General features: G+C 39.8%; 1 protein-coding gene across 1 annotated transcript in view; it reads right to left on the bottom strand.

Moving 5' to 3' along the window:
• Positions 1 to 955: 955 nt before the first annotated feature.
• The window catches only part of gpr158a (G protein-coupled receptor 158a), a 65,268-nt gene continuing 43,460 nt past the window's right edge, over positions 956 to 22,763 (bottom strand). Inside the window, exons 6-12 of the mRNA XM_062441732.1 lie at positions 12,144 to 12,253; positions 9,517 to 9,755; positions 6,430 to 6,568; positions 4,002 to 4,107; positions 3,473 to 3,619; positions 3,282 to 3,365; positions 956 to 2,797 (exon numbers count right to left, since the gene is read on the bottom strand). Of these exons, the coding sequence (XP_062297716.1) occupies positions 956 to 2,797; positions 3,282 to 3,365; positions 3,473 to 3,619; positions 4,002 to 4,107; positions 6,430 to 6,568; positions 9,517 to 9,755; positions 12,144 to 12,253 (2,667 nt within the window). The remainder of the gene's footprint in view (positions 2,798 to 3,281; positions 3,366 to 3,472; positions 3,620 to 4,001; positions 4,108 to 6,429; positions 6,569 to 9,516; positions 9,756 to 12,143; positions 12,254 to 22,763) is intronic.

Raw genomic sequence — 22,763 nt, 5'->3', positions numbered from 1 at the left:
TTTAGTTGACAAACTGGTAGGGATCAACAACTCTCGTTACCTGGCTGTGCATGCTGTTTATATAATTCACCGTCACAAAATGCTGAAGAAGAAGCCACTTGCTTCACTTCAGACTGATACAAGACAATGCTAGTTAGTTAGGCACATACAGAACATCTCTGCAGACTTGGAAGCATTTTAATCTGCTGAGAACTACAATTAAATAGATCTAAAAGAACAAAACAATGCCTACGTTTGGTAGGTGTGATATCCTGTTTGATACCATGCCATGAGGTTGAAAGTAAGAAGACGAAATGTACAAGAAGGACAGTCTGTCCTTAGTTTTTAATTTATGGAGTTGGCTAAAGTGCTTTAGACTGATTTCCTCACTGAGTCCTTCCTTCTGTGCAAAGGCTTGGACACTAACTAATAAATTAAATGTATCACCTTAAAGACCAACATTCCTTTTTGCAATTGTTCCCTTATTCTTTGGCTTTCACTTTTGCTGTTTTGTAGTTAATGTCATACTTCTTGTTCCTATACACAGCAATATTTTTCTCTACACATCTGTCATGCCATATCCTAGTCCAAGTAATGATTTTAATGCACAAAAAAAATCGATGTAAGATTTGCTGGCGGAATACAGAACATGGAAAAATGCAGATTTTCAACATTGCTCATGAAGTGAAAAGGCTGAATCAAAAGTTGCATAATTAGTCTAAGATTCATCGTCAGGATTTTCCTGTAATAATCTGGAATGCTCGTCATGACTTTGTTTTGTTTTTTGTACATTTTACTTATTTTCAAAATAGGTAAAACCGGAACAAAACCTCGGAAAGGAAGGCAACTTGTGGAACTTGATCAACTTTTCTTCCAAGTCACCGTACTAATAGTAAAAGGTAATATTTAACGATTTCAAAGTGAAAAAAAGTATACATCAACAACTATAATTTCAGTGGTCCATTAAGGTTGAGTGTCACGCCTTCTTGCTCGATGTACTATCCTCAAAGTCCCAGGGACATACATCTGCCTTTTTTGGAGCACTTACAACCCCGCCTTTAGGATTTGGATTGCTCTGTTTCACTACAGAAGCACTTTTTTCAGTACCTTTCTTATCTGATGTATCCTCAAAATCCCACGGACAGACTTCAGCCTTCTTTCCTTTGGCTGCTCCAACATTAGCACTTTTCCTTTTTTCTACCACTGGCACCTCCTGATGACTCTCTACATCCCAGGGGCATACCTCAGCCATTTTTGGTTGGCTCATGTGTTTTTCTGCTGATTTACTCTTGTCCTTTGCTTTTGTTCTACTTCTCTCATCATCAGCGTCTTTTGATTTCTCTTTCTCAACTGTTCTTGTGGAAGTGGTACCCGCCATTTTTGAGGGGGATTCCTTGGTTTTGGAACCTCGAGAGGGACTAGGTGTTCTCTCAGAATTTGGAGATACTGAAGTGCTTTCATAGTCCCAGGGACATACATCGGCTTTCAAAGTTGGTGGCTGCAGTGAGACTCCTATTTTAGATGGATCTGAAAAGGTACTTCTCCCTTGCCCATCCACTGGAGAGGTGCTTTTTCTCTGCTTGGCTGTATTTGGTGAACAAGCTAACTCTGTTGTCTTTTGTCCCTCTTCGAAGTTCCGAGGACCAACCTCTGCCAGATGTGTTTGGGAGCTTTCTACATTGGAATGAGTTTGTTGCTTCAACCCTTCAACTTGACTAGTTAGACTGTCACCTCCATCCTCCCATGGACAAATCTCTGCCCGAACAGCGGTTGTCCTCTGAATTTCCTTTGAATGCCTGGCACTTGATGGAGATTGATCAGAAGCTTTTTGCTTCTGCTGCTTAGATTTGTTGCCTTTGGTGCTACCTCCGTGAACCGTTGTGGTTTCCTTTGGTGCTATGGATACATGCTTCTGGACCTTGTTTTCAGAAGGTGTTGGAAGATCCTCTACTTCCCAGGGACACACTTCTGAGAGATCGTAGAGATCTTTTCCCTTAACTGGATCGGAACAGATTGAAGGCTGGCTGCCACTCACTGGCTGTTTCATGATTATGCCTTTTGCCGTGGTCTGTTTGTACTCAACTGACTGGCTAATGATCATCTTGGGTTGACATTCATTCTCTGACTCTGCATTTGCCATTGTGTCTTTGCCCCTTGGCGGACTCTTCTTATTGCTGTCCTCAGTACTCTGGGTCTTTCCTGTCAAGCCCAAAGTCTTCTCTTTGGCACTGGCAATGACACTGAGGGACTTCTGCAACATGGAGGCTCGAGGATGAATTGGTTTCTTGTCTGCAGTGAGGTTATGGGCGCTGGCGGACTTGCAGACCAGGGGTACTGATTCCGTAGATTCACTGGGGACACTTATAGTCTCACTGGACTTCTTCTTGACTAGTTTCTTGCCCATAAGTGTATCCAGGAGGGATCCTTCAGCTGTGGTCACCTCCATCTTGTCTGTTGCTGAGCTGTTGGAGTTTTCACTCTGGTCACGGACATGGTCATAGCTACTGTGGGACTTCTTCAGGGAGAAAACCTTGTTCTTTAGTGTTTCCTCCTTTGCTGGCTTTACCGGGTGAGTTGGATCGAACGGGTTCTTCTTCAACATACAGATGCTGTTACGATTGCTCCCATGTTCTCCAGCCTCTTTGTCCTCACGGCTGCATTGCCGGTGCACTGATTCAGGAATCTCAGTAATGCGCCTCATCAGAGAACGACCTAGCCCTTTCTTGGAGCTCCGCTTCTTTTGGAGATGAGGGTTGTTTGCCAACATCTTCTTCCTCTTGTAAATCTCTAATTGAGAGTAGAGTTTCTTCAACTCCTCCTACAGATTCATGAAATAATTTAGGGAAAGATAGAAGCAAAGTGATCAGTCACTCTTTACAAATAAATAACTGTATTATTCCATATTTTAAAAAAGGGACATCATCAAAACACTTATAATAAAAAAGCAGACATTCTACTGCACAGAAAACATGCAGTACAAATTCATGACACGTGACTACCAACGGTTGTTAAATGATGCAATACGTAATATGACATGCGTGCCGAAAAAAAAAGCAAGGACAGGACAGTCTTGGACAGCATCAAATAAGGAAACAGAGCGCGTTTAATGTTAGGTCTGAAACAGCCTCTAAGCTCAGGTCTTGAATTTTCATGTTTTTTTGTCTATATCAATCTTCTCATGTAGCAGGATGTCATTATAATACCACTCCCTCAGTTAAATAGATTTGAAGTGGACAAAGTGCCAAACTCATAGGTAGAAAGACTTCTTCAGCTCTAACAGACAAACAGGAATCTCTGCTCACGTTGGTACGTTTTTCCCAAAGACTGTCGCAAGACCTTACGCCACAGCCATTAATAGAACTGAGATGGCCCATTTCGTCTGGTGTCTGCAATAAAAAACTGCCATTGCTCAGTATTTTTGGAGGATTCAAAAGGTATCACCAGGTTATACAATGAAGAATGAAAGCCATAAAAGAGTGTTAACGGTGCTTACCCGAATGTCTTCAGGATCCAGACTGTGTTCACTCCATGCTGATGTGATGCTGCTGTTGAGATACGACCCAGAACGTCCCATGTCAAGCTCGTCCTCATAGGCCTCTGAGGCTATATCATCTCTCATGTGGGTGCCAGCAAAAAGAAACTGTTGGGAAAACATTAAAAGAGAACAAAATGTGTTTGTTCAAAGGTGGACCTTATTGAAATTGGACCACACAATGTCATATGGTTGTCGAGAACCATACTTCCTAATGTTACTCTTAATTGAATAATAATGACTTAATTTATGTAGCACTTTTCAAAAGCAGTTTCAAAGTGCTTTACAAAAAAAAAAATACATGAAAGCTAGGAAATGCATGGATCAAACTAAAAAATAAGATCAAATTAAAAGTAAGAATATAAGATTTTATATAGACAACAGTTAAATTGTACAACTTGAATTAAAATGTGGTCAATAAGCAAAAGCCCACACTGTCTTTTTTGTATTTTTCATATTGGTACAGTAAAGTATGAACTGGGTAATTTACCTTAGGGATGAGAAGTAGCCCCAGTGTGACCGTTACAGTTAAGTGGGTGTGGGTGAAGAACAGTAGCAGCATCCAGTCTGGATGAAGCTCAGGAGCAAGTGTAAACCTATGAGGATGTGAAGAAAAGTGAGAGAGGGGACAGAGAATAACAGGAAGAAAGAAACAAGAGTCAGAAAACTAGAAATCGAACCCTGAATGAGAAACCCAGATGTTTAGCTGATTTATTTTAGTGACCGCAGACAGCATTACTATTGGTTATACTACAGTATATATAATATTATGCAGGATCATTATTCAAGCTGCTCATCCTCACTGTGTACATAGACAGTGTGTTTTAGTATCTATGCTCCTATTTTCTTTTACTACAAGAATTTAGTTATGAATCACATCCTGAGCGTCTTTAAGAGAGCTGATTCTAGTACGTAAATACAGTGAACTATGACTAATTAACGTTGTGATATTCATACACATTTCTCTGTCCGCAGTAAACCTCTTAGAGAGCAGCAGCCAAAGTAGATTAATACACTATCTAGGCGTCAGTTCCCCTGCTTTAGTAGGCTCATATAATGTTCCACTTGGGTGATCCTTTTGCCAGCAAAGACACAATATTTTCCTCATTCTTTGAACTGGATTCTTAATAAAGGGGAGTGACCTTGATCTGGTCACAAGATTCGGTCTATTTATTCATCAGACAATAATACACAGGGATGACTGTGGTGTAGCAGCTGCTGCAAAATGAGATAATTACTGGCAGAAACAGTAGTGGTGCGAAGAGTAGCTCAGGCCTTTTATTTAAAATGAGCTAACAGGCTTTCAGCACAGTGAGACCCTGAATGCTGGATATGAAGGCATGTCCTGTCAGCTGCTAATTCAACCACTGGAGACCTTCTATCCAAGCAAATGTCATCTACCAGGCCGATGCGTTGATACGTTGTTGAAGTTGGCAAATGGCCAATTATGGCAGTAATAGCTTAAAGGCGCGAATGAAGGCAAACGTCCAGCGAATGAAACGACCCAAAGCTTTGAAGTCTATATTTTGCAAGAAGTTTTCTGTGCAGATGAGGATTTAATAACCTTGGCATGCCGTTACCTCACAGCGTGCAGCGTCTCACTTCATGCTTCGACCTAAAGCTATTACCTTCCATTCATTTTCTCTCAGCATCCTGTTCGCACCTGGACCTGACTAAAATCTGATGACTATCACAGAAAACAAGAAAGGTCTGGGCTTTAACTGGTCACTGTGGGATCAAATAGCAGGTTCTGTGACTAGCATAAATGGACACCGGATGCCTCTAACAAGCCCCAGCGTACAGCGTAGTTTCTGGTGTCAGCCAGTCGGAATCAACTCGCTGCACCAGGCAACTGTTCCAATTTATTACGGGTCTTATATGGCTATTTTCTATGGAGAAAAGCCTCACAACAAGGCTGAAAAGGCCCATTATGGGAGTTGGCAAAGTAATCGCAAAGAGCCAGATGTTCAAAATTAAAAGAAACTGCCTATATGTTTATATGTTGATGATGCAGAATTTATTGGTAATGAATGCTAATATATAACTGAAAAATGGCTGCCAATAATTCAAGCTATTTATGCTGTCTTGAAAAAATACATAAATCATTCTGACATGGTTCATTAGTAAATGATGTGATGGAGCTGAGCTCTCAATTAGAGGGGACTCCAACTAGGAATAGCTGTGGCGATGTCAGCTGAAACGTCTCATTTATAAACTACACGGTGCAGCTATTTGACATGTACACTGGAGGGAGAGGGGTGATTTCACTACAATAAAAGACAACTCTCTGATGAACAGAGGGGTTGAGCTTCATGCCGTAGCTTATATGTGATGAAAATGAGACAATGTGGTGGGGGACGTAAATGTCAAAATGACAAAACCGGAGAGCAATCAAAGGCCATGATATAAAAAAATGGAGCTGGTAAATGTGGAACAGCATGTATGTTGAAGACTATGCAATTGATAGTAATTATGTGTGTTTTTATCCTCCTTTGAGCATCAGTGTAGCTACTCAGAACAGGAATTGATATTTTAACATTTTGCTGTGATTGTCTAAATTTGAAGTTTCAGTTCACAAAATTTAGAAAAAACAGAGTCTAGAGTCCTGTTTTAATAATAAAGTGTCTGAAATCACTCCTTATTTACCATATCATGCACTATAGTTATCCTTAGCCACTTCATTTGAGTTTCTGAATTGTCTGTGTGAAATGTCCGCACTATACAGTACCCTAAAAATCCCACAAAAGAATAAAAAAATAGCAAAATCACACAATAAATGAAAATATTGTTGATGCAAACTGATGAATTTCAGTCACTATAGTGTAAACTATTTAATACCTATTATATAGGGAGTGGTCATTGAACCGTAATTGCCATATATCCACTAAGAAATCCAGATGATTGGGGAGAGTTGTTACCTGATGACATAGAATATCGCTGTCAGGATGAGCTCATTGTGAACAGCAATGGCCATGTAGCGAGGCTCGTGGAACGCCGACGGCACCGTCCTCACAGCGTAACACAGGTACACTGCCCACAGCAGGAAGAGGAACTCAGCTGTAAAGAAAGCCATAGGAACAAGTGGTGAACACAGTGGAAGCACAGGCCAAGAAATCATTTCTATGCTGTGCACATGCATGCTAGCTATACAGGCCAAAAAAAGGGATTTGCACCCACTGAGCAGCCACTTCACAGTTCAATGCTCTCATGGAGCTGGTGTAAACGGTTGTACAACACAGGTATACAGGAAAATACCCTGTTCAATAGAAGCTATTAAAATCATTTGTAACAGCTGCGGTTGTATTCTCTGGGCACTAAATAAATCCCCATGCACCACCATGGCAACCCCATCTAATGTTTCCCAGGTACCCAGCTCCACAGCAATAAACACACTGCTTTTTCTATGAAAATCTGTGGGCATCATTTTGACATTTATGGTGTTGTCTGCTTGGACTGTGGCGCTGTCAGGTCTAGGTGAATCACAATTTTTGCTCACAACAGAACAACAGTGAACATTAGATGTGATGTCCCACTCAGAGAAGTATTCTTTGTTAGGGTTGTGTGAGGGCATATGGAGATCAAAATACTTTAGATGAATGAAAGGAATCTACAGTGTATCAGCATTTAGGAGGATTCAGATTTTTTTCGGTCTAAAATTGAATTGAACTGTCTTTATTGTCATTGCATTGAGGTCAATACAACGAAATCTAAAACAGATCCATCCTAAAAAATATGAATCTCCCTATATCTCCAATGCTTGGGTTGCATTTATTAAAAATGCACCTCGAAAGTCCAACCCAATGAACTACTAGGTAAGTAGACATAGACAGATTGACTTATACCGCAAAAACTCTTCTTCATCTTCTTTTGTCTACTATATTTAAGTACTAATACCTTATATCTTTAAAAGTATCAATACATTTAAGTAAATTAAGGTCTGTATCCTGAAACAAGAAAGAATAAGAGAGTTTGCTAATGAGAAAATTTAACTTTTTTGGAAGCAGGTTGAAATAGCAAAAATTGCACTGGCATATTTTTCACCTATTTTAACTAACAATGTCATCGAACTCCGTCTTTTGTTATTGTTTTGATCGAGGGACCCCTAGGCAGAAACATTATATATAACATATTGTGCCTTTAACCTGTTTTTTCTGATAAGATCCAGACATCAAGTGACTACAATCTTTCATCCCTTTAAGAGACACAGTTAAAACAAACAAGATCTAAAAAGTATATCTTAAAAATGTGGCTTAAAAGTGGATAAAAAGTCTTCTGGCAGACAGCCACAATGCTGGCACATATGCAAAGGGAATATGACGTCATTGACAGGCAACCAAATGAAATGGGCCTTTACCTTGATTAAAATTATGGATTTCTCTGGGTTTGAACATTGTTAGAAACATTTGGGATAATGTAAGTACACAACTCAGAAATATATGACATAAGTCTAGTCACTTTTATGCATAATTGGGCCTATAAAGGGGACGTATTACACACATTTCCAGGTCTATATTTTCATTCCATGACTCTACTGGGATATTTTTACATGACTAATAATTAAAAAAAACTCATTATTTATCCTATACTGGCCCTAAGGCAGACCCTCAGTTCAGTTCATTCCCCCCCGCCTTCTGATGAGCCTACACTATTCTGATTGGTTTTCAAAGGCAAAAAGGACCAAGGTTTTCTCTCATGAAGCCTGAGTCAGCAGACGCAACCCAGCATGCAGATTTCTTAAACGCAAGAGATGCTAATGCCCTCCGAGCATCTTTGATCTATCATCTTTCTTTATCTGGTGCTGGTTGCCCTCTCCAACACAGGAAAACATCCAAAAGTGCAGCACCAGTTGAGAGGATTAATGTCTTCTTTTGGGAAACATAAGAGCAGTGCCAAATGTGGATGGAGGCCAACAGTCTTACTCATCCAAGTTCCTCTCAACTCATCTCTCACTCTTCCCTCTCTTTGAACTCCAAATGCTGCAATGCTGTCACTCCTAACAAATTACTTCTTGATTTTATGCCATGAAAATAACCTGTGTTTTCTCACCCGCAGTGTTCACAGTGTGTATTAATCTATTCACAATCCCTATGCAGCCCCTCAGTTCAGCTTCTGTCTCTTAAAAGGAGCTTGATAAGCCCACTTTGTTCTGATTGGTTAGCCTCTCAAAATACAAAGTTCTCAAATAGATCCATAAATGGTCAAGCCGAAATCTGATCCGAAATATGTGAGTGAACAAAGCAAACTACATGTGGAACAACTTTAGCAACAAAGGCTGCAGAACAGACGGCCATTTGTGGGCATGATATGTCATTAAATTAAATGTAATATTTCAGATCAAATACATTAAATTGCATTTTTTTTGCACATACTGGAGCCAAATGATAAATTGTTATTGGTTTTAAACTAGAATTTTCCTTGTTGGCTTTTGTGTGGTGAAAATAAATTAGAATGTAAAGTAGTAGAGTATAAAGTTACCTTACTACTACAGTAAGGCTGACTTTCTTGATCTGAAAGATGTTTTTATAATCTGTACGCAGATGATATCAGAGTTGACCCACACATCCCTATTAGCAAGCTATTTTTACCTCCTAATAAACATAATGAAAACGCCTCCACAGTATACAGTATCACAGCATGAAGGCTCTGTTGGGGGTCCATATGTTTGGCCAGAAGTCAGAAAGGACCAAGATTTTCTCTCATGAAGCCTTAGTCAGCAGGCAACATGCAGATTTCTTTAACTCATGAGATGCTGCTCCCTTCCGAGGAGCACCTTTGATTTATCATCTTTGTTTGGTGCTGGTTGCCCTCTCCAACACAGGAAAACAAATGTGGATGGAGACAGACTGTCTTACTCATCCAAGTTCTCCTTCAACTCATGCTATCACTCCTAAGTAATTACTTTTTGATTTTATGCCATGAATACCTCAAATAACCCATGTTCACCACAGCACAGTATAATCTATTCATAACACCTTATGCAGGCAGAGAACAGTTGTAAGGCTTACCGACAGCCATCATGTAGTCCCAGCGATCCAACAGGCACATACTGAACTGCAACCCGTCAGGCGTGTAGCCCACGTCGATGAGAGCCAACTTCCTGTCCGGGTTCTGGCAAACAGCAGATGTCCAAGCCACCAGGAACCAGAGGACGATAAGCAGGATGATGACCAGCAGACGCAACACTCGCCAGCTGGTCATATATGGGATCCTCTGGGCTGTACGGGACAGGAACACTTTCAGCACCCTGTAGGGAGGGGGACAGACACTCACTTTGTAAACATGATCATGTTTGGACAGTAAAAGATAGCATCCATTAAAGGGAGATTTCTCATATTGTTGTAAATCATCATTGACGAGAGTTTTAATGATTTACTTTAGCCAACTTCTCTTCGTAAGTTCTTTCATTTTCGAATATCCAATACAGAAATCTCAACCTTTTTCTGTCAGCACCGAAGGGAAAGTAAGTAAGTAAAAGCTCTTACTAAAACACAACAATTCTTGTGGCTGCAAATCATTGCAGTCTATTGAGAATAGCACTGGTGGAGAAACTGGAATTGCTTTTTCCATTATAAAGCTGTCACTGTATGATTGTTGAACATTAGTGGGAAATGTTCATGAGTCGACAGTAGGAATTACCCTCAGGTCCACCACTAAAACTTTTGAGATTGTCTTCACCATAAATACAACAGTATTCATCAAGAAAATCAAACACTTAAAGCAACCTTTCACTGTGTTTTTGCTGACGAGGACCTGTTGTCGCTGTGCAAATCATGACGGAAGTAGTGTGATGTTGTTATAGTGCTACAAAGCACTGCAAGTATGAGAGCCGATAGTTGGATCAACAGAATGTGTGACTGTGATACCAGACATCAGTTCACATCTCTTTTCCTACCAAGAGCATATGTTTGTTTAATTACAATGTTCTCCTAACCTAAACTGAGTAGTTTTAGTAGTTAGGTTCAGATTTCTTCAAGTCCATCTTAGTAGAATACTTACATACACATATGTACATTGAGAGAGTTGGGTCACTATACTCACTTTATCCATAGTGGTCATGAAGCAATACCTTTGTAGAGTGACTATTCTAATAAATTGAGTGCATATTTTTGAGTGTTAAGTAGTCCAAATGAGCCAAATGAAGCTGATATATCCATCCTGGCAGCTGTGTATAGTTTTATTGGTGGTGTTTTGTCCTGGCAATGTACCTGACAGGACATATGACCCCTAACAGCAGCTCAGAAACATTGTCCCGTGAGACACAAATAGGGTATTTTGGGTTTTTTTTTTACATCTTGATTTGATAAACTCAGACTGCTGAAATCTTATATGAGCATTGGTTAAAATAATGAAAGAATTTTTGCACAGTCCCCTATTTCTTACAGTTTAGTGTAGCAGTGCTGCCTTCACAGCCAGTATGGACAGGAATGGTTATAATGACCAATATTTATCTCAGCATGCAAATAGGTAGGTGAGTATTGTGTTGAGGTAGACAAAAAAATGAACAGAGTTGACGAAAAAAATGACAGAAAACTCTCATATGGGTTCATTTTGGAAGGCAATGACAATCTGTTCGGTCATTTAGTTTGGAGGACTTGCACATTTTCTTGTCTTATCTTTTTTTAATGTTTTTCACAATATTTTAAAAAGCTGAAATTATGTCAAGTGCAAAGTGCGTGTCTAACAGCTGTTTTTAAAAAGAGCTAGATTGTCTAAATATGCCTTTTTATTTTTCTATTTCTTTTAATATAATACAACACAGCAGAGAAAATTCAACACGTCAAAAGCATCATAATTCAAAGCAGTTATTCGTCGCACTTCTACAAGACTTTAACAGCTTTAACACAGACAAACACTGCTAACCAGGAATTATACTATACCCAAACATATGACCAACCGCGGCTATTATTAGGCTCTGCCCTTCACACACATTGATGAAGTGTCCACTGCGCTCCCTGCTAATGAGCCCCCCATCAAAAATTGATCTGTGCAATATGTTAACTTACACCTCTAAGGGTTTTCTCAGCTCCCGTTCGCGTTAGCCACATCTCTTAATCAGCATCCTTATTAAGCCTTTTTGACAGATTCACCTGACAAAAAGCCCCACAGATGAACAATTCCAAGTGTATTACTTTAAATACAGGAGGCCCCTGTCTCATTATCAGCTATTCAGTGCCGGATAACCCCCACCTACTCTCCTCTCATCCTCGCTGTATCCTCTGGCAGTCCTCTCCCTGTGAGGTCCTCTCCCTTCCTCTGCACTCACATGGATTTGTCTCTCAGTTTGTCTCTTGCCAACCACCATTCAATACTATGTTATACATCATTTAGGCTTTTCTTAATTACTTTTACATGGCAATTCTCACTTCCACTTAATTAGGCAGTAAATCCACCACTAAACATGTTCAGCAGTGTAGTCTGGTGATGATGTAGCTGAGAAACGTGCTGCCTCAACACTTCATATGGCTCTTACTTTTACAAAGAATTAAGATGTAAGACAGAGTGTAATTGCACTTAAAGAGGTCAATGTAATCCGATAGTCGTTTCCTGGGATGGATAACGACGTTGGGACAAATGGGTTTTGTGCAGTTGTGTGTGTGTGTGTGTGTGTGTGTGTGTGTGCTGTGTGTGTTACCTGTACAACTTCAGAGTCAGTGTCCCATAGACGGTGGCGAAGCCCAGCAGTCGAACCCATCGCAGCAGGATGCAGCGGAACACGCTCGGCTGGAAATAGAGAATCCCGACCTGAGAGAGGACGGAAGAAGCCTTAAATAACGAGGGTTGTGCAACAAAAAAAACAACAAAAAAACAAAAGCAATAATAAGTGAGAGAGCCATCCGACTGTGAGTGCTCCAAATTAAATACAAGACGTGGGAAGCTGCTGCCTGATTGTGCCCCAGTGGACAGCTCTCTAAACAGTGAAGTAATCAAATTTAAATGTTTGTTCCAACTGTCTCCTTTTAGCATCTAGCATGAGTGGGTTCATGCAGTTTAGTTTAATATACAGGATGTAAACTCACTCATTAATTCATACAGTCATCAGTCACCCGTCCACCTTCCTCAAGAATCTTTTTTACTTCTTCTGCTTCTTCTACTTCTACCATTAAACTTTCAAGGGGAAATATAAACAACTTTGTAGTATATATTCCATCTGCTAGGTTTAAAGGGATAAGAAGAGTTTCTGAAAGATTTCATTATTTCTCTTCAGAGTCAAGTAAAGTTTGACATCACTTCAAACTGTCTGTGGAGAAAAACAAAAGCTTACAGCAGGTGTCACATCCAATACTGAAGAAGTAAAAAGTCCTTGTAGTATAAAGAACAACCTTATTGTGAGCCCAATGACATCGGGGGCATCATAAACAATGCAAAGAACATCTCAAATGTTCTCAAAGTTAAGTTTTTCTTTATACTTCAAGTGTTGTTGGAGTTTTGAAGTCTTGGGTTTATTTTCTGTATACCATATATCACTACTATCAATATAAAAATGTGAATCAACCCTGTTTTATTCAAGAAATTTGAGTACACTATGCTGGAAAACATACACACTCATGTAACTCTAAGTTCCCCAAATTTCCCCAAAGAGGGAGACAAAAGATATACTGTAAATGTTATATTAATAAAAATTGTAAGGATGAGTATATTTGTACATGAGTACATTTAATTTCCTTTATTTTTATGTTCATGTGGATTACTTACCATTTGCCGAATTGACTGTTTGGTTGGGGTTATTTTAAGTTTAAATATACTGTATGGGATGTAGATCATTTATTATAACTGTGATGATAGTAAATTTAATGAGATATTCATCCACGTAATGGATAATTTGATGAATTTGGATTATCACCCAGCTACTCCAGTTAAACAAAATCAAACTCATGCAAGAACTGTATGTTGTTCCCCAATTTTAGCAAAATAAAATGAATTAAAAATCAATCAAATCCACAATTATTCAACATTGTGCAGTGTGTTTGGTGTAAGCCCACAGTGGAGTTCATTGTCTGAACCCCACTCTGAGGGGCTCAGCTCAGATAATCAGTCAAAGAAACATACTTCTAATAGGCATAGAGTGAGCCACAGTAATCCCTCACAGTGACTTAATGCTTCTTCTCTGCCTCACACACATCGGTGCGGAGCAGCCAGTGCTGTAATATCCTTTCAAGTCGTACAAGTAAACAAGTCCTTAATTTTCAATCATTTAAGCATGAGAGGAAAAAGAAAAGAACTCGTATATTTCTAAACTTGCATGAATCTTGCTCATGCTTTCATTTATTAAATTTATGAATAGTACAGCGCCTATGACAACTATTGCTAAATTAATTACCGTAATTTAGAGATAGAGCTCCATTTGTGAGACAATTTTTTCAAGAAATTCACACCTTACTCATCAAAGAGAACATTCATGATTTACAGCTAAAAACAGCATAGGACAGTGAAGCTCTGTTGCCATCCTTGGCATTACTCAAAAAAACAAATCCATCTCAGTCTGCTAACATCACAGAAAGCTTTCCCTTGAAGGAGGAGGGCATTCACCCATGTTTGCTACAACGACTTAGAAACACACTGAAATGGTGCCCATCCCAGCCAACAAAAAAAAACAAAAAAACAGTGATGGTCTTCCAAAGACATAAAAAGAGCCAAAGCAAACACAAAAAAAGAAAGAAACAAACATCTGAGGCAACATAATTATCTGTCCGTTGCAGATGTGCAGCGATTTCCCCTGTGGGATTGTTAATGTTAATCGGATTAGCCGAGGCATTAATACGTTCCCTCAGGCAACAATGAAGACGCAGGCATGTGGATATTTTTGCTCGCTAGGTTTGAATCAGTTAAGGGACACAGAAGACCCCACGGGAAAAAGGGTGGCCCGCATCCTCATCTGCTCACAGACGCTGGACAACCGTACACAGCAACTTCTGACTCAAACAAAGCTCGCTCGGGTTGAGTCAGCTCTGTGATGGGAATGTGGAACAGAACAAATAATGAATAGATGCGTGCTCAGTTGTTAATTTTAAATGCATACATGGTTTTGTCCTGAATTTTGCTTTTAGCAGTCTGGAAAAAAAAGAAAACCAGTGAGGTAAAGGAAAACATCAAAATAAAAACATGTGACTGCTCCTTAGTACATTTCTTTTTTTCACAAAATAGAGAGACACAGGAGCCGATAAAGAGATAGCAGGCTGGGCAGGCCGCTGAGCAACTTGCTGACGCACATTTGTGTCCACAGGGACAGAAGAGGGCACAGGAAGATGAGTAAAAATGCACCAGGGGAAAACATAGCTCATGACTCCTTTTTAGATAAACTACAAAATAGCGCCTGGATCTCTATCACGTGCCAGTTAAAGGCAGGTGTTGTTTGTGAAGAGATAGAGGCGGGGAGGTGTTGCCAGCAGCATTGCTCCCTCTAGGTCTGGCTCCAAATCATCCAAACGAGTCGTCATAAAAAAATTTCAAACCATTTAGCAGTTTGAGATTCTCTTTAATGGTGTGATCTCACCTACTCTTCATTTTCAAGTGGAAAAGTTGTGTATTTAGTTATTTAAAGTTTCCTGCCAACAAACAAGCCAGTGTCAGAAAAGCTGCTTGTTACACAATGTTTGGTAAGGTGACGTCACCCCAGCTGACCTTGGGTAGACATTCCTCACTTTTTGTTAGAACTTCTTGATTTCAGGCAGTGTTGGTTATTCTGAATATAGACTGTTAAGATGGATGTAGCGAGGAGTGACAGCACAAATTGGTTTGCATTGGAGCCAGTTTGAAGCCCAGAATTGCCTTTCATGCTAAAGTAAATGCTAGCTTACTGGAAACACCAAGCGTTGTACACTAGTTAGCAACTTTAGCTAAATTGTACTAAGGACAGGTATCCTAATCAAACAACATTAAACTTACTGAAATATTGCAACAATAGACATGAAGTGTCTGAAGTACTTATATGTCTCTGTGAATGTACACACAGCAATGCACCTAAATAACATCCCAAAAAGGGTATTGTGTAAACCAAACATGTTAGCATTGATTTCTGTTTACAAGAGCACTTTCCGAGCCTTCCTAATAAATAGAAGATCAATATGTGCTGCTGCAGGGAACTAAAATAGAGAAACGTCAGAGAAGAAAACAGTTAACTATGAGAAATAACCTGTGATGAGGAGATAAGTATTGATGTTTGAATTTGATATTCATTATAGTTAGATATAATAGCAGTGTGCGTCATCCATGAGGGACATTTAAAGTATATAACATGCATCAGGTCTTATGTGCAGGATCATGACAAGGGTGATTAGAGGACTTTTAGATGTTCATATTTTCAGATATGTATCCTGCATGTCTCTACGAAAGAACATTTACAGTCTGGACAATAGACTGTATATAAAGATGGATGTAGTGAGGTGTGACTTCAGCCATTGCTTTGCATTGGAGAGAGTTTTAAGCCCTGGGTTGCTGCCTATGGTTGGTGCCATCCTTTCCATTTGGAGCCAGGACCTCCCACTTAAGGAACACGTCCCGCCAACTTGGACAGGGCTACTTGGGCTAACGTTAGCTACTAATGTTAGCCACTTTGGCCACATTACACTAGAATAGCGGATATCAGAATCAATTAACATTAAACTTACAGAAATATTAACAATAGTCTGACTCAGTGAGTCCCAGAGCTGAAGAGAGCAGCAGGTGAGCCAACGGCAGACATCAAAGCTACTAAATCTTTAAATCTTTATAACAGAGCAATAATTTCCAAAAGCACACTTAATAGAGGACCTGAAATTAACAATTGAGACCATAATGACTAGTTAAAAAAAAAAGATTGACTTTATATTTACAGTTTGATGCCAAGACTCACATGATAACTCGACACATAACAACAACTCTATGATTGCTGGAGTAAGAATTATGGGAGGACACAATGTCAAACTACAGTGGAGAATACATTTTCAGGCAGCCTCTTTACTGTGATTTATTGCCACCTACATTTCTGTGTCCTGCCCCAGGAAGTAAATTCACCAGAGTTTTAATGTGCTTGTAGTAGTCTGGGAAAAGCATATTCAGAAATTATAACAAAATAGGATAAGGATCAAAAGATCCAGAGCTCATTGTAACACAAGCGAACAATACGTTCCCCCTGGACTCTCAGCTCTCCACAGTTCATCTGATACTATAAGGTATATCCCCATCCCCCAGTGCCCTCATTGAAGCTCAAATCAGTGTCAATAGTCATACTTTAAGGTAAAATCCAGCATTGTCATTGTACTGTGACATGCCATGACCCTCAGACCACACAATGCCGAGCAGAAATTATTGCTCTGCAGCTGCATTTTAAATCAGTAGGGTTTCTGGGAAGAGACTGGCCCTCAACCTTTGACAGGTTTCTCTTAACGCCAGCGTGCATAAAGAGTAAGATCAGTTTCTGCCCCCCTTCTCTTTTGAAACCTTCCATTAATAATCAATGTTAAGTGCTGGGAATCTTGGATTCAGCGCTGTGGGAAAGGAAGGGGATCAGGTGTTATTGGTGAATGTGTGTGTATGTGCGCACACGTGAAGGGATTGAGAGGATCAGGGTGCTGCATACCTATCTAATGGACATCAATACTGAGGAGACAATTATCAACACACTTACTACTCTTCAGCCTGCCTCTCCTCTGTTTGTCTCATCTCAGTTACAACATGAGTAAAGGCTTCTGGAAATGCTGAGTGAGCGTTGCCAAGCAGCCCTCTTAGCACCCAACGTTTAAAATGTTGCTGATTATTCTGGGCTTCATTAGCATCAGATCAGTGGGATGGACGTGTAGAAATGTCACCTCTTTCAAAAAAAGTGCCACAATTTCAATGAAGACCTTTACAGCGTTCCTCTTTTCAAGTGGCAGAGATTTTTAACTGGTAGCGAAGATATTTTTGGGGAGTTTTATTTTTCTGGCAGGCAGGCAGGCAAGCAGGTGAACACGTCCAAGCTGGATGTCTGCCCTGCTGATGATGTTCATCTCCAGGCTCCCCAGACACCTGACTCCAACACAACCAGGTTCTGCATCCAAACTCCAAAATGAAGTCTTGTCATGTGGTAACTACAAACAGAACAACACGTTCCACAGATGCACACCTGAGGGGAGCAACATTTGGCTCATGTAGACAGCTGAAACTTTTTTGAAGTTATAGACGTGCACAACGGCATATTTGGAGGAATGCTTCTCAGTTATCTGGTTGACAGAGGCAATTCTTTTAAGGCTCTTGGCATGTTTTTATTGATATTAAATTATTTATCTCTGACTTTATGCTTCCCCTCTGACTATTCATTTTGGACAGGAAGTTTAGATCAGTATGCATCAGACCAGTTTACAGATATTTCTAGATAATGGAGTCATTCACCTTCTATCATCCTAATAATTATCTATTGCTTTAATCTGAGGGAAGTGGACATGCAAAAATGGTTATTTGGACTTTATGGAAGATTACTGCATCTTGCAACCAAGGAACCATCAATCTTAAGTATAAAATAAAACACTAAAATAATAAATACTCTATTGCCCCTCTCAGTATTAAAGGGGATACATCATGCTGTTCATGAATTACTGCTATTTTAAACTGTTATGATGTTGGATGTCTATGTTAAATTTGAGGTGAACATGTAAAAATGCATTTCAGTATAAGATAAATTAGTTTTCTTAAGACAATGCAGAGATATTCCAGTAAAGGCCCAGAATACGAATATAAGCATGGAAATGTGTATGATATGTTGCTTGTAAAAGCTTTTATTAGCAAGACATTTAATACATGTCACCTCATATAATTAATGATTAAAAAAGAAAGGACTGAACATGTAGTCCCAGTAGATTTAAACTACTGACGTGCATGATCTCTAAAATGTAAAATGAGGGGTTATGGGGAAAAGAACAGACAAGAAGAAGAATCACATGCTCACACACTTATTCATTCAATCAACACTCAGTCACTTCATTTGCAGTTTTCTTTTATTTCTAATCAGCTGTCATTTCAGCGCCCACCTGCCATCTCCACACAGAGATTCAGTGGGTTGGTTTACCCACTAGACAGTGTCCCTGTTGAAACGGCCGTGACGCAAGTCAGCCAGCTGTGGTGCGAGCAGCTTTCCAGGGAGCTGTTTAGATGTTGGGTACCTCTGTGTTAAACTCTCATGTTTTACACAGTGAAGCTTAGTTTTTGCTTCTGTTTGGGGATTATATGATTATTCTGTACAATTTGAATAAGAGTACAGGCGATCTCCTCTGCTTATTGTTGCTCTCCACACTACAGAAATGTTAAAAATGAAATAAAAAGATGCATGAAGACTGAAGCCTCTTGTAGCGTTTGATGTATTTTACTTGGGTGAGGAGGATAAGCACTGACAAGCAGCCAGGTGGTGCCAGCGACAATTTCCATATAAAATTAAAGCTGCATCAGAATCTTACTCGTGCCCTCATCTTTTCCAAATATATGTAACTGTACAGCACAGTCACAAGCCTTTATGTGAGTTTCATCATAAATGTGTGTTCGACAATCTTTGTCACTGGTCTTCCTGACAAGTAATCTCTCTTGCAGTTGTGTGAGTATAGTGAGTACGTGTTTGGTTTCCAAATTGTAGACCTCCCTTTGCATAGTTCTCCGGCATAGTTTTAGTTGGATAAACATAACCAAAGAAGCAGAACATCAGGGAGTCATTTTTGTAAAACGCACTGACAGGCAGCAAATTATGTGTATGAGGACTTTTTGGTTTTTAAGTCAAACTTGTATGAGAGAAACCGGAGCTGTTGGCTGTAAAATGTGCTGGTGGTTTTAAGGTAGAAAATAACTTTCCGCTTCTTGGGTTATTATTTGCAAAAGACACAGTTACAAAATACTGAAGGAATACAGTTGCAATATAAAGTAGGGTGGGTTTAAGTTTCTCTCCCAAGTGCTCTTTTTTTATTCTTCACTACTTTTATTCCTTTTTGTGTGTAAACCAACATGAATACCTTGGTTAACCTTAAATATATGCACAGGCAGTTAGTGCCTAACTTTAAAGTTATGAAAACACAAACTCTGGCACTCTTCAGTCCCTGAAGGCTCCATGTGAGAACAGTAACCCACCCACAACCAAAATATGACGCCCAACTGGATGCACCACAGAGCATACACAAATTATTTTGTGCTAGACCGCTTTAGATAATTAGCTATCGCTGAGGGGCAAACAGGAGATATTCAACAAATTACACTAAAAAAAGAAAGTCAGTGGATTCTTTTATTAGAATAATGCATTTAGCACAAAAAAGCAGCAGTGTGTAATTAACCTGTAACGTGTAGACAATAAAAATGCAAATGTTATTTGTAAGTGCAGGAGGGTCGATGAAGAGGGTGAAACCTTCAGGGATCGATCCCCTCCCTGTGAAGGTCAGGATCCCACAGGGTATTGATCACATATGTCAGACTTTACCCTCAATGCTGCCAAATGAGTTTTCCACACTCAGCTGTGATTAAAAATACCAAACTATAGTAGTTATGAATGAGTAAAAATATGCTTTTAGTATAGTACTAAAAGTATAGTATATAATCATATATAATAGTAATAGTATAGTATTTTAACACTGTATCCGTCTTTTTAAGTACAAGCTATCATTTGATCATGAATCATTTGATTGTGGTTCCAGTCTTTAATGTTCATTACAGCAGCAGTTCTTTTCCTTTTTCCAGAATAAATGGATACATCTGTCTTCTTAATGTCACTTTTTCAAAAAGAAAAGTTTGTCATGTTCACACTAAATTTATACAAACGAGTACAAACAGTAATATTCATAGCCTCTGTATTTAAATTAATTGTTATTTTTTGCACGAAGGAGGTGTGTTAAAGCCAAAATGGGTTGTTATGTTACACTAACATGTTGTATTTGAACCTACATTAACTGTTTTAGAGATAGATAGATAGATAGATAGATAGATAGATAGATAGATAGATAGATAGATAGATAGATAGATAGATAGATAGATAGATAGATAGATAGATAGATAGATAGATAGATAGATAGATAGATAGATAGATATATACATAGATTTTACTTTGTGACCCTAAAGCAGTTGAGCAGATTTCTTGCCAAATCACACCTGATAGCCAAAGAGAAAAAGCAATATTGGTGATTTGTGACTGCCATACAGAAACTTACCTTGTTTGTATTAATTACGTTAATATCTTAAAGTAAAAGTGGTCAGAACTTAGTACAGTTGAGATGCTGAGAGTGTGACCCAAATGACTTTAATGTATTTAAATTGTACCTAGCAGAAATTCAAAATTACAGTTTGAATGGTGAATTATTATCAGGGTTGGCAGCTGTAATGGGTAAAAAGAGCAATCTCATACTAATGGTGCACTTACCAAAATTAAAATGCCAAAATAAAATATCATATATTAGTCATCTGTCAGAGTCAGCATAAACAAAAAAAAGACTAAAATAGAGAGCTTGAAAACGTTAGCCAGTACAAGTCAAAAGAACAGACAGTGCTGAATTTCAGCCTTTTGTTATTACAGTTACTTTGGAAACTGCTACCAGCTAAAGGGGAGAAAAATGACTTTCAGCCATTGCTGTCTCCATCGGAGTAAAGAAAGGGACGGTGCAGCCTCGGGAATCATTCTGTCACAACAACGCTCTTGTGCTACTTTTAATGTTTTGACATGAAATAGTGACAGCCATCCGGTCCGCCCATGCCCCGCTTTTTCTGGTCATCATCTCCTGCTCGATCCCCCCCCCGTCTCTTCTTTTTCTAATCTGCGAAACACCTTCAGTATGAGAGAGTGGGAGGAAGCACCGGTGGGAGGTGGGGGTGCAGTAGAGGTGGGGTGTTGTAATAGCAATGGATCCATTTTTATATGAAAGCCGACACTCACTGCCACACGGGGAGGGTAGCTTTCTGGAGGGAGGTAATGGTTTCTTCTCTGGCTTCTGCTCCCTGAGGTGGGCCGAGTGTAAATTACATCCAGCTTGGCCTCTGTACAGGCAAGACTGGGGCTGGCTGGCGCTTGCCTCCCACAATTTCATTCTCTCATCATCACCAGTTAGATCCTGAGAGATATTCCCAACTTGCCAGGGCACAATGGGATGGTCAGACAGGGAATATCCAGCTCTCCTTCCAGTCTCTCATGCTGTCTATCTATCTGCTCCCACAGATAGAAATAACACTCCAGCAGCAGCAGTGCATCCTCAACTTCAACTTATGTTTTGGGAGACCCTTCAGCATGTTGCAAAAAGGGGAAAGGGAGCGTGAAGGGAGGGCTAGAAACGCACACAGCGCCCTCCAGATCCACTTAAGTCAGATTGAAAGTGTCAGAACAGCTTGGATGGAAGGCAGAAGCAGAGCAAGGGAGCAAAATGGCTGGCAGACTGTGTTTCATGGCCTGTCAGGTCAGGATACATTATCCCCTGGCCATACTGTTTCTCATTAGCCCCCTGATGTGCTGTGAAGCCCTGCCTGCCATGCACGGCAAATCCAAGAGTTGGGCCGAGGTGGCACCTTGGCCCAGTTTGGCACCAAAAGTCTCAGACAATGTGTGTTGACAGGCTGAAAGACAAGAAACAGGATGGGGGCAACAATCCCCCCCCAAAGACCACCAGTCCTTTGAAAGTCACAAAGGATTCCTTGAGCAGGACACTCTGCTCCCTAACAAACAGATTAGGTTAACAAGGGATGGCGGAGTGATATAATCCCTCTCAAAGTGTTCTCATAATTTTTGACAGCTCTGAGTTTGCTGGGTCAGCAATATTAGATACAGACCGCCTAATCAGAAAAACAACAGTGTCATGGGTCACAGAGTTGCCCCCTAATTGTTTATGATTTGATGCATCAGATGAGAAGCCTCTGAGTCGACTTGCATGTTGTCAGTTGAATCACTGTATACAATGACGAGGCAAAATAAAGAAAAAGGCAGAGTAACGCAGGGTGACATGCGGTAAAACTTTTACAGAGTCTTGTCTCAAAATGACCTAAATACAGAACTGTGATGTAAACAGAGGACAGCGCGATGCAGAGAGCAAAGCGACTTCCTTTTCTGTTCCGACTCTCTCAGCTCAGGTGTTGAACGTTTGCGGAGTCAGCTTAACTACTTTTGAAGCAGATGCTGGTGCTGTCCAGTGTGACGGACTCTTTGGCTACCAACAGAAACCTGACAATAGAGATGCTCCATAAGGGGCTAGGATTTTATAAGTGAACTAATATCAGGATGCACACTTTCTCAACTGTGTGTTATTCTGACGTTTTAAACTCATGTAGGCTGCTAAGCTGCCCAAGGTGACAT

The sequence above is a fragment of the Scomber scombrus genome, chromosome 20 (genome assembly GCF_963691925.1).
Source record: "Scomber scombrus chromosome 20, fScoSco1.1, whole genome shotgun sequence".
In the NCBI taxonomy this organism is placed as follows: domain Eukaryota; kingdom Metazoa; phylum Chordata; class Actinopteri; order Scombriformes; family Scombridae; genus Scomber; species Scomber scombrus.
Note: the sequence above shows the minus strand (reverse complement) of the source record. Positions and strands in the feature narration are given on the sequence as shown.